At 28.0% G+C, this 24,333-nt stretch overlaps 2 protein-coding genes across 5 annotated transcripts; both read right to left on the bottom strand.

The window, feature by feature from the left end:
* Positions 1–265: 265 nt before the first annotated feature.
* On the bottom strand, positions 266–23,597 carry LOC145181149 (uncharacterized protein C05D11.1-like). 4 transcript variants are annotated; one of them, XR_016444562.1, is made up of 24 exons: positions 23,414–23,597; positions 22,862–22,944; positions 20,556–20,714; positions 19,478–19,633; positions 18,890–18,943; positions 17,070–17,192; positions 15,633–15,776; positions 15,395–15,505; positions 15,116–15,207; positions 14,918–15,020; positions 12,737–13,066; positions 11,777–11,962; positions 10,945–11,047; positions 10,678–10,808; positions 10,343–10,461; positions 9,338–9,399; positions 5,088–5,173; positions 3,705–4,964; positions 1,952–2,129; positions 1,490–1,633; positions 970–1,086; positions 826–869; positions 550–702; positions 266–467 (listed from the first exon to the last, which is right to left on the bottom strand). XR_016444562.1 is itself a non-coding variant. In XM_090065462.1 (24 exons), exons 1-24 carry the CDS (start codon positions 23,550–23,552, stop codon positions 413–415), a joined length of 3,024 nt encoding a protein of 1,007 aa, XP_089921588.1. In that variant the 5' UTR covers positions 23,553–23,596; the 3' UTR covers positions 266–412. The 4 variants fall into 4 exon arrangements, 3 of the variants coding, with proteins under 3 accessions (XP_089921588.1, XP_089921589.1, XP_089921591.1); XM_090065462.1 differs by having other exon boundaries at positions 4,813–4,964; positions 23,414–23,596; XM_090065463.1 differs by having other exon boundaries at positions 4,813–4,964; positions 20,556–21,730; positions 23,414–23,568.
* LOC149883192 (uncharacterized) lies at positions 7,702–8,085 on the bottom strand. Its single transcript, XM_090065466.1, has one exon. It carries the CDS (start codon positions 8,083–8,085, stop codon positions 7,702–7,704), a length of 384 nt encoding a protein of 127 aa, XP_089921592.1.
* Positions 23,598–24,333: the final 736 nt, after the last annotated feature.

The raw sequence follows: 24,333 nt of genomic DNA, 5'->3' as shown, positions 1-24,333 counted from the left end.
TTTGTCACTATAAAATGATTTAATATGAAAGACGAACTTGCCCAATTAACAAGTTTTCCAACCTCAAACAAGAGAACAAAAGGATGACTTTTCTTAAGAAACCAGTCTTTCTCATAGTATTTAACATTAAAGTTATCCGAAGGACAGAAGCACGTTAATTTCTGTATGGTGATAAAATTTTAGAGTTTATTAAGCGTTGAACCCGAGGTACCACCAGCCCCCCCCCCGCCCCCCAAACGACCTGTTTATTAAATACACAATTTCATGCAGAGAAAGGTGATTAGGAAAAACATTTTTCTATTACATTTTTATCATGAAAACTTAAATACTAAATCTTTGTAATACAGCTAATTAAATTTGAAAACTATTTCCCTATTTCTGCAAATATTTTATGATTTGAAAAAAGTTCGTGTTACTTGAGGATTTCTTCATCTAGTGACGATACAGTTTCGAAAAACACTCCAATGCTGAAAATAAATTTGATGAAGTAAGACAAATTTTGTAAAACAAGTTTAACAAAATGAAAATAATTTATTTAAATTTATTTACCTGCTGAATGCTTGTACGATTTCCTCAACTTTCGTGGGATGGCAGCATAGTGCAGAAGTTGTAGCGGAGGCATCGAACAACTTTGAAAAATAAACTGCACCAATACGTTTCAAATCATCCACTGTCACGGATGATATTTTTGTGAGTAAATTACTGAAAGAAAAAAAACAAAACTTGTTACGAATGGAAAAGGAGAACAATTAGTTTACTAATGTGACCTACCTTTTCAGCAACAAAGAACGTTATATTGTTAACAAACTATTAACAATTGGTTACCGATGAAATGTCGATGGAATCCTTCTGAACTCTGCTAAGATAGCCTAAAAAAATTATCTTGTAAATATCTTCAAACGTTTTTTGTGAACAGGTTTTACAAGGATTTCCGAATTAATAAGCAATTTGAAACATTATTCTAAATACCTGTGACACAGCACCACTAATAGTTGTCTCCGCTTCTATAACTTGAAAGATTGCTCCACTTCGAGCTGCTTCGACACGCCCAAAGTCAAAACTGCTCTTTCCTGATACAAAGTCCTCCTTAAAATATCCGAACATTTTTTCGATCAAAATTAAATCTATAACATCAGAGCAAAAAATATAACTTTTAACGGATATAATAATGGTTTATCTGTCAGCTATTGATGTTGTAAATATCGATATAGAAAATGTTATAGTGAGTCAAATAACGCGAGTCCATTTACTAAAAGAGATCTTAGGTTTAAACTTTTCTCAAAAAAAATATGAACTTCGATCTAAATTTTTGAAGCCTCTTTATCAAAAATCCCGAAAATTTTTTTTTTATGCAGAACTTCACTGGATTAATAGTCAATAGACAAAGAATGTCTTAAACAAGACATTCGAGTAACTTTTATAGGAATCCTATTGCTTTGACACTGTACTTGTTCACTAAACGTTCGCTTAAAAAATTTACACAACTTACCACAATTTCTTTAGCTTTTTTGTAAGCATTAAAAACGTGCGTGGATTTTGAAAGAACAAATGTAATTGTGTCATTAGTAGGGGAAGACTGTATAGCATAATTATATGACAAACCCAAGCCACGAATCTGCCGCCATAATGGTCCCTAATATAAATTCAAAGTATACTTTTACAGTTTTTCTTTTATACTTTAAAAACAGTGTGACACAAAGCAAAACGTGTAGAAAAATTTAACACTCAAGAAAAACGAATTAAAACAAAACATTTTTAATTTAAAAAAATCATCTGTATGGTTTTTACTTTCAATAGATAATTTTAATATTCTCTTGTAGTCTTACAATGTTTTTTTTAGTTTTTCATTTTAAAGTTAGATTTTTTATTCACTTTGCTTTTACTGTTCATATTTTTGGGAACCTTTCCCACACTGTTTAAAGCTCTGGGCCAAACAAAAACCTTTTTTTACCTCCAGGCCGCATAAATATTCTATAAAGACCAAAATGATTGGATAATCTGGATGATCATAGCTATTTACTCCAGTGCATGATTGAATAAAAAAAGCTGATTCAACGCTTCCAACTCCAATGATCTTTTTCCCCAATTGATTTGATTTATAGATAGAGTCCTGTGGAACATCAGTTAAGCTAAAAAAGATATTTGTGTAAAAAAATAACAAAGATTTTTAGAAAAAAAAAAACAACACAAATTAAATGTCTTTTCAAATACTTAGAAAAATTCAAATTTTTTCTGGTAAGAAATTGATATTTTTTATTAGGCATTACAACAGTTAAACATACTTAGAGGAGAAATGACATATTTACTGCTCTATTTTGTTAAAATTAATGCGATATAATAAATGACGCTTCTTTAGTGAATATCAAATTTTAAAAACTTTTTAAAAATTGTGGTTAGCATTGAGAAATAAAATAAGGACCACCTTAAAATTTGATTGATTTCTTTAGCTGGAGCATTTATTTTTTAGTTCTTTATCTAAATAAAGTCAACAACTTTTTTTATTTAGCTAATATTAACATTTACTTGAGGAATATTTAAAATATTTTACAATTTCAACCAGCTCATCAAAAGTTTTGAGGTTTTGAGGCAAGTTTGTCTTGTTTTCTAACTTTTGTACAAATGTACAAAAGAAGATATTATTATTCTAACATATTAAGTTTTGTTTTACTACATAAAAATTCATGTGTTCTTAGCAGCTTTATGACATTACTTTTTTTATATTTCACTTTTGATTGTTAACTAACTAATTTTTTTGTTATATTCAGCAATTAGAAAAGTCGCTGACCCAAAAAAGTCCAAAAAAAAAAACAGGTAAATTTAAAGTCCTCCTAAAATTTTATGCATTTTATCAGAAGAGATTGCAAACAAAGTTGGTTGTAGCCTAAAATTTTATGCATTTCATCAGAGGAGTTGCAAACAAAGTTGGTTGTAGCCTAAAATTTTATGCATTTCATCAGAGGAGATTGCAAACAAAGTTGGTTGTAGCCTAAAATTTTATGCATTTTATCAGAGGAGATTGCAAACAAAGTTGGTTGTAGCCTAATGCTGGACCTCTGGTCAGATAACTTGTTATTGCTTTATACTAAGCCAGTTTTGGTGATGAAGTGTAGTAAAAACAACAAAATAACTAGCAAGCAGCTTTAGGATAATGTTTATCACTATCGTTGGGAATTTTACCGGAATTTCGGATTACCCGCTTTCAGTAAAATTTTATCCTATTACCGGTAATCGATGGTTTTTACCGATATTTAAAAAAAAATTATCATATTGAAAAAATGTCTTCCCTGAATGATGATCTATTGTAGGTACCTTTGTGTTTTTTGTTTACAAAATTTTGAATTAAATGTGTGAAATAAATTAAAGATTATTTTTATTAAATCATTAATTAATCAATTAATAATTACTAAATTTAAACCTTTTATAACATTTATATTTATTTGAAATTTGAACATTGTATATTTATTAACAATCTTGCATGTTAAAATGTTTTTGACTGATTATTCTTTAATTCAATAACAAAAAAATATGTTGACCAAAAAGTCCTCAGTTTGGGATGTCTTTACAAAATGTGGTCAAGAATCTGCCATGTAATTTATGCAAAAAAGTTCTTAAATGTGCTGGCAGATCAACTTCTGGATTCAGGACTCATTTAAAATCTCAACATGACAAAATGAAGAGTATTGAAGAAAAAAATATGTTATTACCTGTAAAAAGGCAAAGAAAGATGACAAAATTTGTAGAAAGAGAAACCATGGCATCAATGTATGTCAGGATGGCTTCAGTTTATGGCTTCAGCATTCATTGGCACACTCTCGATTCATTAGAAAACAATTCATCAATCTTCACCTTAATCCACTAAAGGATCACAAAACAATTTCAAAATATATTGGTGATTTCGCAATGGAAATAAAAAAAGAAGTAGCTCACGTTTTACATGGAAAACACATCAGCTTGACTGCTGATGAATATACAAGTGTGAATAATCAAAGACAAATAAATGTCAATGCCCATCTGGAAGGAAAATCTTACAACTTAGGGTTGATTAAAGTAGATGGTTGCCTTCCATCTGAAGAGGCTAAAAAGTTGCTTTCAAGAAAGCTGAAGATGAATTTAGTCTAAATTGGAAACAAGTAGTTTGTCTCATAACAGATGGGGCTCCACAGCATAGTATCAGGGCTACCAAAAGTTGTGACAAACATCATCTCATTCATCTCATCTTTGTTTATTGTTCAGCAAAGGCTAGTCAAGACTAGCCTCTGATGAACAATAAGCAAAGACACATAGATCTCCAGATCACATCAAAGATCACCAACATTGAACTCTGCTACCAGGAGATAAATTGAATGACAATCTGTTTTTTATAAAATCTCAAAATTTTTGATAAACTGATTGAAACTGCTAAACTTTTGTAATTTTCTACAAGTAATTATTGATATTAAACTAAACATTATTGATAATTTTATCTTAATGAAAAAATAAAAATCCCTTCATGCACCAGACAAAGAAATTTAAAGGTAATTCTAATATTTTTCATACCACTGTATGTTACAGAGGAGGCATAACTTTATAAACTATAGAATTTAAAAAAAGAATTTTACAAAGAGAGGCATGACACAAAAAAGGTTAAGAAATACTGTTCTAGATGATTCAAAAAAGGCAACAAAAAAAAAAAAATTTCTAAAACTAACAAAACATTTTTTTCAAATGTTTTAAAAAGGCTAAAAAGGAGTACAAAGAAAATACAGAGATAAAATGAAGATTGTTTTCATTAATTTCTCTTTTATAGTTACAAAAATAAAAAAATGGATAAACCTTTCAAGAACATTTGAAGCATCTTTAAAAAATGTCTCTTGCCATACCAGACTAGGGTTTGTAGGTAGAGTGGAAATGTTACTAGCAACATGCACTCGAAAGTTGGAAGGTGATAATAGCGAAGATCGCAACTTTTCAAAATCACTGATCACCTGATAAATAGCTTTTTTTTATAAAAAATTTCTAATAAAAATTTAAAAAATTTTAAAAAGTAGAGAAAATAAATAACAATAAAAAAGAACATCTGAATTTAAAGTAGAATTAAAAAAAACAACCTTTCCCGGATCAACTTCGATGGTCTTTAGCAATTCAGTTAAAAAAGTTCCTTGTGTTACCATATTGTTTAATGAAATATTGTTACCTGGATTAAAAATAATATAAAATGAAAAGTTACTAGATAAAACTTTTTTCTTTTAAGCCTTAACACGTTCGCTGCCAACTACGAGTATACTCGTAGTAAGATGGCGTCATTTATTTGCCAACTACGAGTATACTCGTAGTAAGTTGGCGTCATTTATTTGCCAACTACGAGAATACTCGTAGTAAGCTGGCGTCATGAGCTTGCCAACTACGAGAATACTCGTAGTTATACTAACTTATTTCAAATATCATTTGTGCATGACTGGCTTTGTCTGTTCTTTTTTTTTTCTTTTTCTTAGCTTCATATTTGATTTCAGAAAATATTACATTCAAGTTTTTATTTTAAAAATCCAGGGAACCTAACAAAAAATGCGGATAAAGACAGAAATAGCTTAAAACAGATAAAAATAAAACATTGATATTGATTTAATTTTATTTCATGAAAATTCAAGTGTAAACCTATTCTGTTGAATGATACATTCTGAAACATTCGCCAATACATAACGGAGGTCTATTTTCACAAACAGCAAATTCATATCGTGTTTCTTTACGTTTTATTTTAGAGCAGACTCGACATGGTTTGGTTGGGAATTTTTTCTTTTCATTCGGTGGTATTGAAGACAAGTAGTGGAAGCTATTATTGGTGATTCGAGGCACAATTTCATTCAAACGTTCACCCAATAAGTCCGTAACAACTAATTCTCTAAACTTAAGCAAGGAAATTGTGTGATCTACCCAATATTTGCTGTTTAGACAGTAAGCATTAAACAAAAAAGTATCAAAGAGATGAACTGCTACTTTTTTATACCATCTGATTGTCTTTCTTAGGCAATCATAATATGATACCATTTGTTCTGCCCTATCTACTTCTGAGATATATTGATTGTAATCTTTAATAATGTTGGGTTTCATTTTCTTCTCTCCTCTCCTGTCTGTCACTTCAATCATTTGCAACGAATGCAAGTTGCTAATCATTAGCACGTCTCTTTTGTCTTTCCATTTAGCAACCACTAGACCCTCTCTGCTTCTGCTTATAACGTCTCCCTGTTTCAGTTTTGCTTTTGTACAATCTTTTGGATTTGACTTTCGATCAGTTCTTAAAGTACCACAAATATGTGTTTTTTGATTTATCATGTGCTTTGTTAATTCAAAGGAATTGTAAAAGCTATCGGTGTACAGGTGATAACCTTTTCCCAGAAATTTTTCCATTAAATCAAAAACAATAGCTCCCGTTTGACCCAACAAATGTTTATCGAGAGTTGTCTTGCCAGAGTAGATTTTTACTTTTAGTACAATACCATCTGATTCGCAAAGCTCATAGAACTTGATACTATACTTATGTCTTTTATTTTTCACATACTGCCTGAATACAAGACGTCCCTTCCAAAGCATCATTGACTCATCGATTGATATATTTTTATTAGGACAGTAGATGTTATCCATTGCATTATTTAAGTGATCGAGAAGTCCAATAATTTTACACAAGCGTTCACTACCCGAATCTTCATTGTTAATAAAATGCCAAAACCGTATTATTAGTTGGAATTTATTTCGTGACATTATTCTAGAAAATAAGGGAAATCTATAGAGACTGTTCTTAGACCAATAGTGTTCTAAAGATGGCATTTTGACACACCCCATATGAAGAAGAACTCCAAGGAACTGCCGCATATCTTCTGAATTTATTGGTTTCCAATCTTTAAAACGTGAGCTTCTTCTGAGGGGACGCTGCTTATTTATTTCTTGCGTTGCGTAGCGATTAGTTTCAACTACCATAGTATTTATAAGCTCTTCTGTCTAAAGTAAAGCTCTTCTGTAAATAGTCTAAAGAAATCTAATGGTTTCTTGCTCTCCATGTTTATCTTCAAACCAGGATCCGCAGAAAATTGAATTTGTTTTACAATATTCGGCTCATCTTTCCATTGGTTTGAATTTCTAGATGGACCACCCGTTGTTCTAGCTCTTTTCGGCGGCATTAAAAAATCCTCTGCAGTGGCTGCTAGATGAACGTCTGTGTACTGATTGTTATCACTTTCCTCAGCGTTATTATCTTCAGAACCTGATTCTGATGCAGTCAAGCTCGAAGACGTAGTAGTATAAGCGAAAAATGAATAACATATTAAGTTTTGTTTTACTACATAAAAATTCATGTGTTCTTAGCAGCTTTATGACATTACTTTTTTTATATTTCACTTTTGATTGTTAACTAACTAATTTTTTTGTTATATTCAGCAATTAGAAAAGTCGCTGACCCAAAAAAGTCCAAAAAAAAAAACAGGTAAATTTAAAGTCCTCCTAAAATTTTATGCATTTTATCAGAAGAGATTGCAAACAAAGTTGGTTGTAGCCTAAAATTTTATGCATTTCATCAGAGGAGTTGCAAACAAAGTTGGTTGTAGCCTAAAATTTTATGCATTTCATCAGAGGAGATTATTGGTTTCCAATCTTTAAAACGTGAGCTTCTTCTGAGGGGACGCTGCTTATTTATTTCTTGCGTTGCGTAGCGATTAGTTTCAACTACCATAGTATTTATAAGCTCTTCTGTCTAAAGTAAAGCTCTTCTGTAAATAGTCTAAAGAAATCTAATGGTTTCTTGCTCTCCATGTTTATCTTCAAACCAGGATCCGCAGAAAATTGAATTTGTTTTACAATATTCGGCTCATCTTTCCATTGGTTTGAATTTCTAGATGGACCACCCGTTGTTCTAGCTCTTTTCGGCGGCATTAAAAAATCCTCTGCAGTGGCTGCTAGATGAACGTCTGTGTACTGATTGTTATCACTTTCCTCAGCGTTATTATCTTCAGAACCTGATTCTGATGCAGTCAAGCTCGAAGACGTAGTAGTATAAGCGAAAAATGAATCCGAATCTTCAATATCATCATCTTCACTATCCTCACAGTCTTCCATAATCATATGTGCTGATCCAATTGTGGAATATCTGTGTTGAGCTAATAGGAGATAGATAAATTTATAATTATCAGTTTATAAAAAAGAAATTACTCATCTATAAAACACATTAATTAGTATACTGTGTAAAAAATTCGAAGTGCACACTAAAATGTTTTTTAATGTATTAAAAAACATCTTATTGTGTACTTCAAATTTTTTTTCACATTTTCAATAACATACAGTATAATGTAGTTATCAAACATATTTTAGCTTCTAGTCTAAAAAACACAACAATTTAGAATTAAGAAAACAAAATATAAATTACCTTTTTTACTCATGATATCTGCCAATGTGCATGTGCAAAAAAATTGAAACACTATTTATAATAATAATGCATAAAATAAGCTACATTACTACACCTTTTCAAGATGTAAGTGAGAACTTGAAAGTTGTAATTAAGAAACGTAAGATGTAATTGAGAAATACAAAATGTAATTTAAAAGTCGCAATATGTAATTTAGAACATGGAAGTTGTAATTAAGAAACGTAAGATGTAATAGAGAAGATGAAAGTTGTAATTAAGAAATGTAAGATGTAATTGAGAAGATGAAAGTTGTAATTGAGAAAAGCTTATAATATATGTTTCAAATTACATATTGCGATTACTTATTTACATGTTGGGTTTCTCAGTTACATTTTAAAATTTCTTAATTACATGTTGTGTTTCTTAATTACATTTTGCGACTTCTAAATTACCTGTTGTATTTCTCAATTACATCTTACGTTTCTTAATTACAACTTTCAAGTTCTCAATTACATCTTGAAAAGATGTAGTCACCACAATGAGTTATACTCATTACGGTGTTACGAGTACTTTGGCACTGGAGAAAAAAATTCCTTCGCCATTACCAAACTACGAGTATACTCGTAGTGCTTTTTTTTTTATCAGTTATATTCAGAATAAAAAATACTATAAAATTTTTTCAGATTAAAAACATTTTTTTTATTGGAATGTTGATATCTAGCTTTGGCAATTAGAATGAAACCACTCAAAACAGCCTCGGCAAAAATTAATCATTGTAGACATTATGGCTCGGCAAAGAAATAACTCATAGTTTAAAATAGCTCGGCAGCGAACGTGTTAATTTTAATTCCACAATTTTTTTAAAAAATAAAATCATGCTATTTGATCTTTTCTTTGTATTAATTTAATAAAGTAACCCTCCCCCTTCTCCTTCCCTCTTTAAGAAACAAAATGAAATAAAAACAAAAAAACCTTTTTTGTATAGAATATCTTTAACTAATGTTTTAACAACTTTGGTACCATCTCTCTTGAAACTAAAAAAACAAAAAAAACAAAAAACAATTTAAAACACTATTTTCTTTTTTGATTCAAAAGAAAATGAAAATTGTAAAACTTTATAAATGCACTTTTCCTAGGTATTGCTATGGTTGGATGTAAATTACTATCCCATTCCTAATTGCTAATTAATTGTATTTTACAACCCAGTTACAGCCTAGGAAATTAAGTAAAAAATTTATTTAATTGGTGCAAAATGCTCCATTTTCTTACTAAACTGCTTTTTCAACATTATTTCAAAAACACATGACAGGTAAAATATTTGAGGAAAAATTGACCAAATGTAAATTTCTGGACAAATTTGCTTTACCAATTGACTATGCTCTTATCATAAGAATGTGTTTTGAAATTATAACATTGCTCAACAAAGAAATCTGTAATGAAAAGATGCCTAAAATTCTTTTAACTTCTTAGAACATTTAATCATAAAACATAAGATCCAAAGCTTCAACCGGTTCTTCCAAAATCCTTACATATTTTTAAAGCACATAAAGCCAACCAAACTATTTAAAATTTGTTTAATATTTTTGAAGTTATGTAAACAAGAAAAGGCAAATTCAGAAGTATAAATTTTAAAGGTTCTATATAATACATTTAGGTAAAAAAAAAAAAAAATAATGCACATGAAAAATGTCTATCTAATTAAATTTTCTTTCTGACAATTACAAGAAACTTAACAATACAAGCAAAAGCTTAATGAAACAGCTCAGATAAAGTTAAAATATTATTATTTAAAACAATGGTCCTTAAAAAAGCATTGTAATGTCTTAAGTTTTTTTTATATGCTATCCATGTATTACAAAACAAATATACAAGGAGGTGTACAATACTTTATGTTGATCTAATATAAACATTCTAAACATTGGTTTAATTATGGATATTATTAGGAAAAAAAAACAGAAAGAAAAAATAGTTTGATACTTTGCCACTGCATTTATAACTTTATTTGCAACAACTTTCAAACGATCTGCTGAAAACTCTAAGTTGTAAAGAATGTCTCGAAGCCATTCAACACCTTTTTCATATTTATCATTCTCAACCTTTCATAAAAAATTGAAACAAACAGATCCAATAATATAAGATTTACATCCATAAAAATCCCAAAAATTCATAACAATGCTATGAATATTTTTGACAAATGAAAATCACAAAATCTTGTTTATCAATTAATAAAAAAAAACAGGGTAGAATTTAAAAAAGATATTTACAAAGATTACAATTGTACAAAATTGATTTTAATGATAAACATGACCAACCTTAAGAGTGATATTTAGAAGATTTGAAAAACTTCCAGTAGAAAAACGACTCCCTTGTATGCCTAAAGATGCATTAGTATCTAGCATATCTGTTTCGATCTGTTTAACTACTTCTTCATATGGGATGATAACTGAAATGATAAAAGTAGTTTACAATTAAAAAATATTTCAGAATACACTCAAATTAAAAAAGTTCTTCCACTCAAATTAAATATATCAAAAGAAAAAAAAAAGAAAAACCATTTTCACAAATAAAAAATCACAAACCTCCATTCCTTTTAATTGGAGATTCAAATAAAATCTCTAAATACAATGGTAAAAGAATTCGACTGTCTTCACAAAGCTTTGAAGTATCAATAGTAATAACTATCTAAAAGAGAGTAAATATACTTAAGAAAAAAAAACACAAGTGTAAGATAATTATAGAAAGCAACAGCATTAAGTGTATGATATAAATTAAAAACAATTTATAAAATGTTCTTTCATAAATTAAATTGATTAAAACTTTCATAAATTGTCCTTAACTTTCTGTTTCTTTTCCCTTTAATTTTTTTAAAAAGACTTCATTTTTTTGCTACTTTTATTTCAGTATGTCACAAAAAATGTCAAACTTTAATTTTTTTTTTTAGTTCTCAAAAGTTGTTTAACTTACATATTTAAATACTTAGATATTTAAATACTTAGATATTTAAATACTTAGATATTTAAATACTTAGATATTTAAATACTTAGATATTTAAATACTTACATATTTAAATACTTAGATATTTAAATACTTACATATTTAAATACTTACATATTTAAATACTTGCATATTTACATACTTACATAATTAAATACTTACATATTTACATATTTACATACTTAAATGTAAGTGAAACAACTTTTAAGAACCAAAAAAAAAATTAAGTAAATAAATACCTAACAAGTTACTACAAATAAAATACTAAATTTAAAATTGCAGTTTTTTTAAATATTTTTTTGAAACAAATCAGAAAAGAAAATAACAGCTAAATAAATGACAACTTCAATAAGTAAAAAAACAAAATTAATTTAAATATTTTGAACAAATATGCCTAAAAAAAATATGAAAACGTACAGTACTAAAAAGCGAGTTGACGTGGTACACATGAAAAGCACATGGCATAGCATTTAGCGGAAAAATCTCAGCTAATTCCATATTAGAAGGTGGTGAAAGGTTAGAAAGACTATCAATCTTGTGAAATGAGATGCTTTCAGGTGGTGGAATAGGTAAACTGTTAATGATTTCTTTTGCAGGTTCATGCTAAAAATACAGAATATTTTAACTAGAATTATTATGTTTTTAATCACATTTGTAAAACCATATATATATACATATTTAAGATGCTTACATCATACATATTTTTTTACAACATTAAAAACTTGTCAAACAATAAATGAAAAAAACAATTGAAAAAAAGGACATGATTGCATTGAGTAGATTTTTTTTTCATTAAAAGAGACAGTATTACATTTAAATGTAATAGTATTTATTCTTGGATTGTAGCTATGATGTCATTCTACAGAAAAACTGTATAATAAATGTAAAAAAAAAAAACTGTATAGCTACAATCCAAATGTAATTTAACTAAGCATAATGATTTTTTTTACAAATAATTTTTATTACATTATTTGGTCTAAATAACCTGCTTTTTTTTTTTCGTTTTAGAAATCTCAAAAATACTAAAATACTCAAAAAATACCAAAATATTCAAATATAGCAATTTCAAAATATAGCAATAACAAAAATTAAATAAATATATAAGGAATTGTCATATTCATAGTTAATCATTTTTGATATTATTATGAATATTAATAAAATAAAAAACTTTTAAAAAATCATTTGAACATTCTTCAAATAACACAAAAGAAGTTCAAACATTTAAAATATTTGCAAACTATTTGCAAGCTCTAGTTGAGAAAGATCTTTGAAAGGATTATCAAATCTTATTTGTATAGATATTAAAATAATAACAAAGATAAAACAATTATAAATAATAATAATTTTTGAATAAAGCTTTAAAAAAGCAATGCTTACCTCATTCTCTTTTATAGCTGATTCTAACTGCCTTCTCTTCTGCTCAAGACCTTCTGGACCCAACTGATTAGTCTGTGCTGCTACCCTTTCTCTTTCTTCATCTCCCATTTTTTTCATCAGTTCTTCACTTGGCTCACTAACAACTACCACTATTTTTTGGTTAACTATATGCCTTTTTAATAGCCCAACCCAGAAATCTGAATTCTCTTGTTTGAGGCTTCTTAGACGCTCAACTTTGTTAACATATACTTGTAAATCATCATTTTTAGCAGAAAAAAGAAAATCTCCAATAGCCAAAAGAGCAAGAGTGTCATGAGGACGATCTTCAAGCTAAAAGTTAAAATCTTGTAATGACATGTTTGAAGCTAATACTAAAGATCAAGAATCAGCAAGAGAGCATTAAAGCTAAAAACTTAAAAAAAAACAAATCATTTAATCATTTATTAGTTGTTTTTTTTTAATTGTTCATTAACTCAATAGAGGTGTCATTTTGAGAACAGAGTAGCTATCTGTTACCTTGATTGCATGTAGAACAGAGATTATGGCTAAAACAGCTTTTTACTAAGCTCTTTTAATGACAAATACCTTGAATTCAGAATGCTCAAAGGTAGTTGTACTGTTAAAATTAGATGATTTTAAAAGTCAATCTTTAGAAGTCTTTGGAAGTATTGGCATTTAGACTTTGAGAATTTACAATTTCATAGGCACTCACAGCTTTAACTCAAGCTTAAGAAATAGCTTCATTAATCACAATAAGTTAATGCCGAACAATTTTTTTATTACAAGATCTGTAGCTAAGAGTTAGACAAACAATCAAACACTTTAATGTAGTAAAAATAATGTTTACAGTAAAAGTAAATCTGGAAAATTTTTATCAGATGTTTTACTATTGGGTTGATGTTGATATTTTGGGTGACTTTTTTTCACACCTCTTTTTTGTGAAAAAAAACTTGTGTTTTACATGCTTTTTAAAAATAATTTTCTCCATTTAATGTAGTTAATGAAAATGCATGTTGAAAATCATACTCATATTTGCCATATTATACTGTATCACTTTGAGAAAGGTTGGTAGGCAGCAGAGTCATTTCACAATCTCAACAAACTTTGAGACTTTGCACTTCAAACAAATTATCTGTCACTGACATATGAACTATGATGCTACTCAGACATATTGGATCTTTGATATAAAGATTGCACTAACATCAAAGATCTAATTTTTCTGAGTAGCATCACAGCAAGAAAACGATCAGAAAAATCTAAGATGGTACAAGAGGTTTGAAATTGGAGATACAAACCTTGCAGATGAAGAAGGAAAAATGACCAAACCCTTCTAGCAGCTGTGGAAGAGAAAGAAAGCCTAACAACAAGAATGCTAGTCCACAACTTCATTGTCAACCAATCTATAATCATTTGTTGTCTCAAAAAGCTTGGAAAGGTGTGGACTCTCTAATATCAACGAAGATAAACATCTTTGCAATTTTACCAATTTAAATAAAATGAGTAACATTTGTAGAATCTTATCACAGGTGATAATTCTACAAAAACATGAAAAGAAAGAAGATTTGCATGTTACTGTGTGTTTCCCAAAAGAAATATCAAAAGATTTCCACTGTAAAATTTTGTGGTGTGTATGGTAGGACAGAAGTGGAATCATTCACTGGAAGTCATCTCAAGTAGCAGATGAGATCAACCATCTACTAAGCAAATAGGAAGCAGTTCTTGATGTGGATGGTGACTACACTCTGGAATAATCAATAATCCATTTATTTGTTAAATATTTTTATTATTTATGTTGAAAATAACTGCAATTATGTATCAGCTGAATAATTCAATTAAAAAACTGAAAATCTCTTCACATTTTAGCAATTGTCATGTCAATTATTGAATTCTTTGATTCCCAGTTACTAATTATATATATAGTGATATAATCATATATACATAGCTATAATTATCCATAGTTACATAAGAAAGCTGCTTAACAGAACAAAAACATTTTGCAATCTTTAAAGCACTAATGACTATTAAACATTTTTTTTTTTTTTTTACTATTTGTTGTTGCTAATAAGCTGTCCCATAATAATATTGAATATTTGGAAATTGAAAAAACTGAATGTCAAAAAAAAAAAAAAAATCTTAAAGAAACAAACCAAAAACATAACGAAGATCTAAAAAAACACATACAGCATCCATCTCTTCAAGTAGCGCTTTATGAATCACACTACTCATTCTTTCCATATCTAGTTTTTCATCACCATTTGCAATATTTAAACAAATGTCCAAAACTCTGACAAGAAAAATTTTAGAAACCATTATAAAGCCTAAAATTTCAGTTGATAGGTTTTTTTTTCCAACAAAAAGATTACACAAAAAAAAAATAACCTCTCTTTGATAAGGAAAAGGTTCTCTTTTGGTACATTGTCTGCTAGGATAGCAAAGGACGTCTCTTTGTTTTCAAACATGCAAATACTAATCTTAAAAATAAATGAATTGACATTTTATTATTACATCAAGCAAGATTTAAATGAAACTAGTTGGATAAGAAAAAAGTTTGTAAAATGTATAAAACATTTTTTTATATTTGCATATAAAACTTTTTACATAATATTTTTGTATTTGAATTTTTACATTAGAACATCATCAAAAAACTATTTAACATACATCACCACACAAAGGCTCTTCACATTGAACCAATTCTCTTTGCAACGGAGCTATTGAAGATTCAGTTAAATAGCGAAGTAAGATATCTAATGCTGTTATTGTATAGCGTTCCTTAATAAAAAAGTTTAATAGAAATTAAACCTTCAAAAAAAAGACAACAACAACAACAAAAAAAACATAAAGTAAAACATTTTTCTCACAGTAAATAATACTGTTTTGTATTATAAAAAAAACACACCAACACATTTGGGCCTCTCCAACCCATCATGACTAAACCAGTAGATTCATCATCAGTGGGAAAAACAATATGCTGCTCATGACATTCTTTTTCCAATGGTGGAACTGGACTGCTCCAAGGACGCTCTCTCTGCTCACTTTTTGCCTGCATAAAAAAAAAGTAGATAAAATAAATCTACATTTTCAACCATAATAATCAAAACATCAAAAAAAAATTGATTTATAAAAGAATAAGTTGTTTTTATTTCGCTAAAAATTGTGATCTGTGAAAAACAGATGATAAATGGATCCTAGCAACTGATAAACAAGAAAAGAACTATTTAGGAAAAGACATGGTCACTCTCCAAGCTTTCAATAGTGACATTACAAACATTAAGACTTTTCACCAATTGAGATCTTCAGAACAACTTTATATCATTTTATAGTAATAGAACATTCTGATTGACTTGGAATATTTCTGCTTCATTATTTACAGAACTTAAACTAAATTATGGACGAAGAAAAAAAAGAGTTACGTGTTTCATGGAGGTGCAGCTGATTGCATCAATAGTGATGTTACTCATATTCTTATTAACATGAATGGCTACACTAAAGGTACTCACAACAACATTTTTGCTTTAAACAACAACAGTAGTGCAAAATATTTGTTAAACCTAAATGGTTTATGTTTTATATGAAAGTAAACCATTCAACGAGAAACTTTGAAAGTATAGAAAAGCTGAGTGTATTATTCCTATTATAGTGTAAAAAAGGAAAAAACTGATCAAAGGTTGAAAGAATATATTGGAAATAATTATCAGATTGATAAATGTCTTGGTCTCTATAATAGAGCTGGTGGAGCAAAAAAAGGGAAAGTTCAACCAGAATTGGATATAAGAGAACTTACCTAGTTTATAGAAGCTTACACTGCAAATTGAGAAAAAAGTATGGGGATTTCAAACAATTGAATTCTGTGCACACTGGTACTGTCCAAAACAGTTAGGATATGGATTTATGTGGCTTTTTTAATATCATAAACAGTTTGTAAATATGATTACTAAACACAGGGCAAGAAATTAAAATACAGAAAGGTAATAACTGACTTGGTGCATAGAAAACACAGAGAAAAACATCCTTTGATAAATTTTGGTAAAGTAGTGATGGTAAGGCTTGATACCAGTTCAGGAACTATGGCTAAACTTGTTGGAACTAGATGCCGCAATCAAAGAATTAAAAATGACTTGCATGGAAAATAAAAATATTCTTTATGGTACTGATTCCAAAAAACAGCTTCAAACAAAATGTTGATTAGAAGATGCATTTAGATTTTCAATATGTGGACATCTAATTCTAGGAGCTATTTTGAAACCGACTGTATATAAATTGATTGAATAGAAACAAAAGATATCAGCTAAAAAATATTTTTGATGTGTAATTGTAATAACCTTTGAAAACAAACCTTGCTAATAACTTTTTCCTCAAAGGGTTTAATAACACGAAACACATCTTCTGGATTGACCTTGCCAGTAATGATTAAACACAAATTATCAGCTCGATAGAAATCTGAATGGTACTTGCAAACCTGATATAATTATTTAAATTAGAAAATATAATTAAAATCATGTTAAACATAAAAAAAGAAAACATATGATGGTATTTCAAAAACATTTTACAATCATATCTTCTCATATACATCTCTTATATATCTTATTAGATATGCATATATAAAACATATTTGTGATAAATTATAAATAAAAATAAGTAAATTAATATGAATAATGTCCAATAACCTAAAAATATCCAATAAAATAAAAATTATTAAAATTTAAAACAAAACTATTTATGAGTTTTACATAATCAAATCAAAAAAGAAGCTCAGTGTTGACTTAAAAATTATAAAAATTATATAAAATGATTATTATAATAATTAATTATAATAATTAAATAATTATAAAATGATTATAAATTAATTAAATAATTATTATAATAATTAAAAAATTATAATAATGAAAAAACAAATGAAAAAATTCTTTTTTTGTTTCAATTTTAAAAAGAGTTGAGAATAATTTTAGAAATATGAATAAAACGTTAGGCATAAATGACATGCAATAAACTTTAGAACTATTTGAATTTATTTTTAAATTTGCTAAGAAAACCATTAATTCATTTTTAATTTGAGCATATAAAATAGTTTCTTTAAAACTGATTCGATCAAATTTACAGGTAGCAAATGCAAGTCAAACATATTAACATTTCAATTTAATGGTTTAGTTGAGAACTCAAGGTTGTTGTTATTACTTTATTGTTCTATTAAAAAAAAATCAATATGAAAATATTTCAATGTTAAATAAAAAGACAGAAAAATTTGAATCGAATCAAACTTAATACATACTCAAGAAATTTGCACGTTGAAAACTTTCTTGCAATCTTGAAACAGTTTCTAATTCTCACAAACTAATTGTAGGAAAAAGATTGTGCCCTCATTCTTAGTAAGAAATCCAATATATTTTTGCATTAATGCAACTGTGTTTTTTTCAGCTTCAAGATAAATACAGTTTTCACACCAACATTTTGGATTGTCAGTAACCTTAGATTTATTGATAATATGATTAGATAATTATCAAATGAGACGGCCTTTTAACAAATAAATATGTTTAGATAATTATCAGACAATACAGTCTTTTAACAAGTTAAAAAGTTTAGATAATTATCAGACGAAACAGACTTTAAACAAGTAAATTCTTAAACTGTTTAATCAAACTGTTGGACTTGTTTTAACTTTATTTGACTTGTCAAACTACTTGATTTGTCTAACTATTTAAGCTAGACCTTGTACTGAGTATTACTTCTGACAATTAACACTGAAATAAACTGTTTTATTTCAGTGCCAGCTGTTTAGGAAAAGTATGCAATGCAAATTTTCCATAACTTATCTTTTTTAAAGAGTCTCCAAATTATAGGGATTTAAATCGAAAAGCAATAAAGTTAACTCCAAGGCATATTCTTTTGACCATAATATTAAAAAAAAAAAAAAAAAAAAGCTTGGAAATAACATTTTGATTATCTATTATATTAACATTGTACCTAGATGGAATTACATTACATAGATAGTTTCTAAGTACATGAAAAAAATGGAGAGCTTAACCATTTAGGAGAAATAAAAAAAATTACAAGGGTTTAAAAAATTCTTATGTAAACAACTTTTGTACATTAAAAACTAAAACAAGTAAATTGTTAAAGGATTAATACAATACAGAGTTATGGTTAAAGATTTCTAACCTTTTCATGACTGCAAGAAGTTCTCAAGTTCTCCATTATGCCACCGGTTTCACTCTAAAAGAGAAAAAAACCACACAAACAAGTGTTTTTTCCAGTAAGTATTTTCTTTTCTTAAATTACTTAAAACCAGTTAAGAGGTAATAAAAATTAACAGGTCTGATAAGGCCTTCCAAAAGTAATGAAAAAGTAAAGAGTTTCACCATCAAAACCCAAACATGCAAATTATATATTTTAATAAGATTAATTTTTCAGTAAGTAATATTTCAGTAAGACTTAGAGAATTAAAATAAATGTATTGACAAAGGTTTACTTGAATAAAATTGAAGTAAACTTTACAGAAATGCTATTTAAAACTACAGTTTTAATTGTTAGAAATTTTATTTTTGAATTTTTCTGTACCTCCTTTTTGCACCCATATTCATGGACAAACATCATTTAACATACAAGCATCAAGCACCTCACAAGTATCATGGTATTTTTTTAAACAAACTTTTTATTTTACTTAAAATCACTTAAACTTTTATTTTAAAAAACTATCAATATAAAAAACAAACTTTAAAAAATAAAACCGATTAAAGTTTTATCTACTTTATAGCCACATTTTCCAGGATACATCGCTCTTAAAAAATTGAGATGCGTTCGACTGTACCCAGTATTTTCTCTTGCTTGCATTTCACAATAAACAACACCTGCATTCTCCCCTTCTCCATTGATATGATGAACTTCAGTATGGTATGCTGATGGCTAAAATATAAAAAAAAGAAACTTGATTATTTTTATCAGTCTTAGCCATGAAAAAAGCAGATTATTTGGTTATGACCTGCCTTTAATTTTATCAAGGCAAAACAACTATTGATCTAATGTGCAACTACTTTTTATTGAAGACTATATAAGAAAGTTTTAATTTACTGAAGACTTTAACAGTTTTGGAATTAAGGAATTCAAAAAAGGATTTTTATGGGTGATTCATCAAGTATCAGGATAGAGATTCCCATAAAATTATCAAGCGCTCATAGTGCTATTTATAATATTTTAATGTCAGAAAAAGCTCAAGTTAGGCCATTTGTATCATAATTCAGGAAAACCCACAAAAGATGTGAAGAAAACTCAAGATGTATATGAACTTTATAAAGAAATTTTTTTTAAAAATTTGATTTAAAATAAAGCAATTTTCAGGTCAAAAATATGTTGAAATGTATTTTACATCAACAATCATTAGTGAATCAGCAATAAGAACATCTGCAAATAGGTGCACCCAGTAAAATGGACCAGTAGCTACTTTTTTATATCAATCCATGGTAGTAATTGTTATAGTGTAAGTAAACACTATAACAATTGCTACCAAGTAAAGTGGTAGCTATGAAAAAAGTAGTGATTGATTGTTCAATATGAAAACAAACATCTTAATAGGAATTGATACTGACTTTTTAACAACAGAAACAGTAGCTCTATTTCCAAACCCACTCGCTATGATAGTGATTGGCTTTGGAAATAGAGGAGTTATAGTTGTAAAGTAATATTTTATTTATTCTTAGTGATAAAACGGATAAACTTTAGTATGGTTCATCCAAAACTGTATTTTAATTACAATTTTCATTGCTGTCTATTATTAATATAACTTTTGTTATAAGTATATTTTGTAAAAAAAATTTGAAGTAGTACCTACAGTTAGAGTAGGATATAAAACATGATCCAGATATATTGGAAGCAAGTTCAAGAACCCTTCACTGCCAGCAGTTGTCATAGTATAACACGTATGATCTGTATCTGTCCAAGCATTTGTTCCTTGAGCCAGGCATCGATTAGCAAACAAATCAAGCATACCCTGAAATGAATACAAACATACTTAAAATCTATAAAAATGAACCATTAAATTCACTATAAACTATGTATACTTCAAATTTTAAGATAAAACCGTTCTACAAATTTAAAATTTTTTTAACTTTTAGAAATGCCATTTGTTAATGAATTTCACATGTTAAACTAAAATACAACAATCAAATTTGTTAGTTGGCTTACTAGTTTAATAATTAGCTCATTAGTTTTAATGCAAATAGATTGTCTACATTTTCTAATTACAGGCAATTAGTAAATAATACATCAAAACTTAATATGCATATATATAAATCCATTTTTTAAAAATTAACCATTTAGCACCCTCATGGCCATATGGATAGCAGTGGTTTAACTTACTATTTAAACTATATTGTAATGTCTTATTTAATACAATTTATATTAATTTAGTAAGTTTGACCATTTACCTAGTAATTATCAGGGTTTAATATTAAATGGCATGTATATTTGTTTTAAAACCAAATTCTTGCTGAAGTGGTATTACGCTCCGAAAAAGTGATTTTTGTTTTTATTTAAATAAAGATATTTATACAAATGTTTGGATCATCTTTTTTGATAAATAATGTTGTTAAAAGATTAGACTGTATAGGGAAACCAAAAACATACTAAAGATAATTTTAAAAAACTATTTGTCAAAGCTACTTTTTTATGGTATTCATATGGCTAGTAGCCATATGGATACCATGAAAAGGGTTAAAAGGAAAGTTATGTTTAAGAGAACTTATAAAAAAATAAATAAATAAATAACAAGACTAAATTAGTAAGCAAGTTTAAAATGTTCAAAAGTTTCTTCTTAATCTTGTCATCAGTTTGTAACCATCTGCTTCTCTTGACTTTTCTTTTGTATGCATAGAAAGTATTATCTTTTGCGATTGTCCAGCAGTAATCTGCAAACATTGATGGACCCCATTTACATTGATATCTATTTTCGATAGCTCCTACTTCTTGATTGAAAAACTCCCCATGCTCATCTCTCTCTCTGCTCCACTATTTGATAGAAAAAAACTTAGATGAAATGAAGTTTTAGGAACATATTTAAACCAAGATGTTTGTAAGCCTGGATGAGTTTTTTAACAGTTTCTTTGTTGTTTGCTGCTTTGTTATTTTCATGAAAATTTGACGTCACTGATGTCAGTAACATGAAATTAATAATAATAATAATAATAAAAAATGATGGATGATGAGAGGGATAGATAATCTGGGTCATGCAAGACTGTTGTTTTATCACTACAAGCTTTCTAAGATTCCTAATCACTGGACTCAACTAATAAAGATTTAAGTTATTTTAGGAATGGTAATATATCTCCATGAGTTACTCAATGTATAGCTGATTAAATGTTTGGATGCTTCAACAACTCTTTGTAAGACCTTAGTAAGTCAATTAGAGGCATTATGCAAAAATAACAATTACTATCATGATCTCTTGGTTTTCTCCAAATCATCGACACTGCAAAGGACAAAGACAACATTTTCTTATTCAACCACAGGACAAGTGTCAATTCATATGAAATAAAGCATAATTTTGCTAGTCAAAATTTGTCTTATTCTTTAACTGAAATACAAGTTGTAGACTTTTTTAATGACAGTTGTGATTCCTTTTTTGTGAAAAATAACAAAAACTGTTTATGCAAACTTAACAGAAATTATTTAATTTATTTACATAGATTCATTAAATATACTGACATAAAACAATATGCAAAGAAACTGTCTAACTCACTAAGGCAACATATACTCTGACTTTTTATAAAATGTGGTGATTAGCTAATGCATTAACTTAGTATCTGTGACAATTTTCCTATGGCCAAAAAATTATTATGCAATCTAGTGTAAGTATCATGCATTTTATAAACCTTTCTTCAGTAAGTAATTGATTGTATAATGGAAATTTGTGCTGATGTACATTTTCAGATGTAATTTTTATTTTCAGCACTCCTAAAATATGTACAAGCAATTATTTTTTAGCTTACAATATTTTACTTGTAAAATTGTGCTCTTGAATTTGTTAAACTTGAAAAATGGCAATCAACAATGGCAACAAAAATGGGAAATAAACTTTTTTTCAAAATGCTAAGTTTGACAAAATCTAGAATTTAATTGTTAGATAACATATAAATAAACCTTGTATGGGTATTCTTCGCTCCCCATGAAAATAAGATGCTCTAAAGTATGAGGAAGACCATCATCATCATGAGCTTCTGTAGCTGTAGAAAATAAATATATTTTCAGAACTTTTATTTGTCAACATCATCATTATCTAAATAAGTAGTAAATTTAGTGCATTTTCTGAGCTTTTAAAAAAGCCTTCAATAATCTTTTGAAGTTCAAATAACTTTAAGAAACTGATTAGGAGATAAAAAATCACGTAAATATAAAATTAAACACAGTATTTAGATTAAAAAGTCATGCTTAATATTGAAAGAGATTAAGCATGAGCTTTTAATCTACGATATATAACAAACACATTGCATAAAAATAGAAATTACAGGAGAAAAATTTTATTTTTAAATTTTTGATTTAATTTATGAAAAAATTAGTTATCTGATAACTCATAACTCTTACTTATTAATTTTACGTTAAAAAAAAAAGTAACTTTACTAGGTTAACAAAACCTCTAATCCCCTCTGATGTTATATAATTTTAAAGATAAAAACATTCAATATAAATGCATACCTAAACAAAAGTATCCATTCACAATGGGTCCATCTACAAAACTGATGCAAACAGTAAATCCTGTTTGTTTGGAACGAAACTTTTTCACAGGTATTATTCCTGATACAACTGCAGTTGTAATAAGTTCATAGTTTTCCATAATTAAATATGCTCCTAAAAATTTTTTTTTTTTCAGAGTATAAATATAAGAAATATATTTAAAAGACTACAAACTTTATGAATAGAATAAAATGCAAGTTTTTTAAGAATGGGCATAAGGGAATATGTAGATAGTTTTTACAAACATAATTCAAATAAGATTACAAAAGCCTGTAAAATTATACAAGAATGATGAACAAAAAAAGTGTGTTTTGACAATTTCTATGCATTACTTGCTTTTAATGTAAAAATGTGTATAATTTTAATGATTATTTTAAGAAACAATAGATTTTAAAATTACTTTGTGTGCGTATACAAATATACATACATACATACATACATACATACATACATACATACATACATACATACATACATACATACATACACATGCATACCTAGTAATTTTAAAATCAATAATGTATCTTAGAATGCAACCTTCTCTAGCTCAACCTATTTCATCATGATAAACATCCTTGTAAGTATATATATATATATATATATATATATATATATATATATATATATATATATATATGTGTGTGTGTGTGTGTGTGTGTGTGTGTGTGTGTGTGTGTGTGTGTGTGTGTGTGTGTGTGTGTGTGTGTGTGTGTGTGTGTGTGTGTGTGTGTGTGTGTGTGTGTGTGTGTGTGTGTAAGTTATAGCATGCCATTAACATAAACACCATTTGGCAGCTGAGGCTTTAAAGGTTTCAATTAGCGGGCGCAAAAAAGAGTTCTATCGACGCATTGTTGGAAATGCAGAAAATGAGTTACATGATT

Source organism: Hydra viridissima, unplaced genomic scaffold (assembly GCF_058129835.1).
Source record: "Hydra viridissima isolate aposymbiotic clone 2 unplaced genomic scaffold, HvirCarnegie_v1 scaffold_10, whole genome shotgun sequence".
NCBI classification, from domain to species: domain Eukaryota; kingdom Metazoa; phylum Cnidaria; class Hydrozoa; order Anthoathecata; family Hydridae; genus Hydra; species Hydra viridissima.
The sequence above is the reverse complement of the archived record's forward strand: the minus strand, read 5'-3'. Positions and strand labels throughout refer to the sequence as shown.

What these genes read in the sequence shown, in the direction of transcription:
- LOC149883192 (XM_090065466.1), bottom strand. Translation starts at nt 8,085, where the DNA reads ATGATTATGGAAGACTGTGAGGATAGTGAAGATGATGATATTGAAGAT.
- LOC145181149 (XM_090065462.1), bottom strand. Translation starts at nt 23,552, where the DNA reads ATGGAAAACTATGAACTTATTACAACTGCAGTTGTATCAGGAATAATA. An exon ending in GAATGGATACTTTTGTTTAG is followed by an intron (nt 22,945 to 23,413) that starts GTATGCATTTAT and finishes TATTTTCTACAG; the next exon opens with CTACAGAAGCTCATGATGAT. An exon ending in TTCTAAATATCACTCTTAAG is followed by an intron (nt 10,462 to 10,677) that starts GTTGGTCATGTT and finishes TTTTTATGAAAG; the next exon opens with GTTGAGAATGATAAATATGA.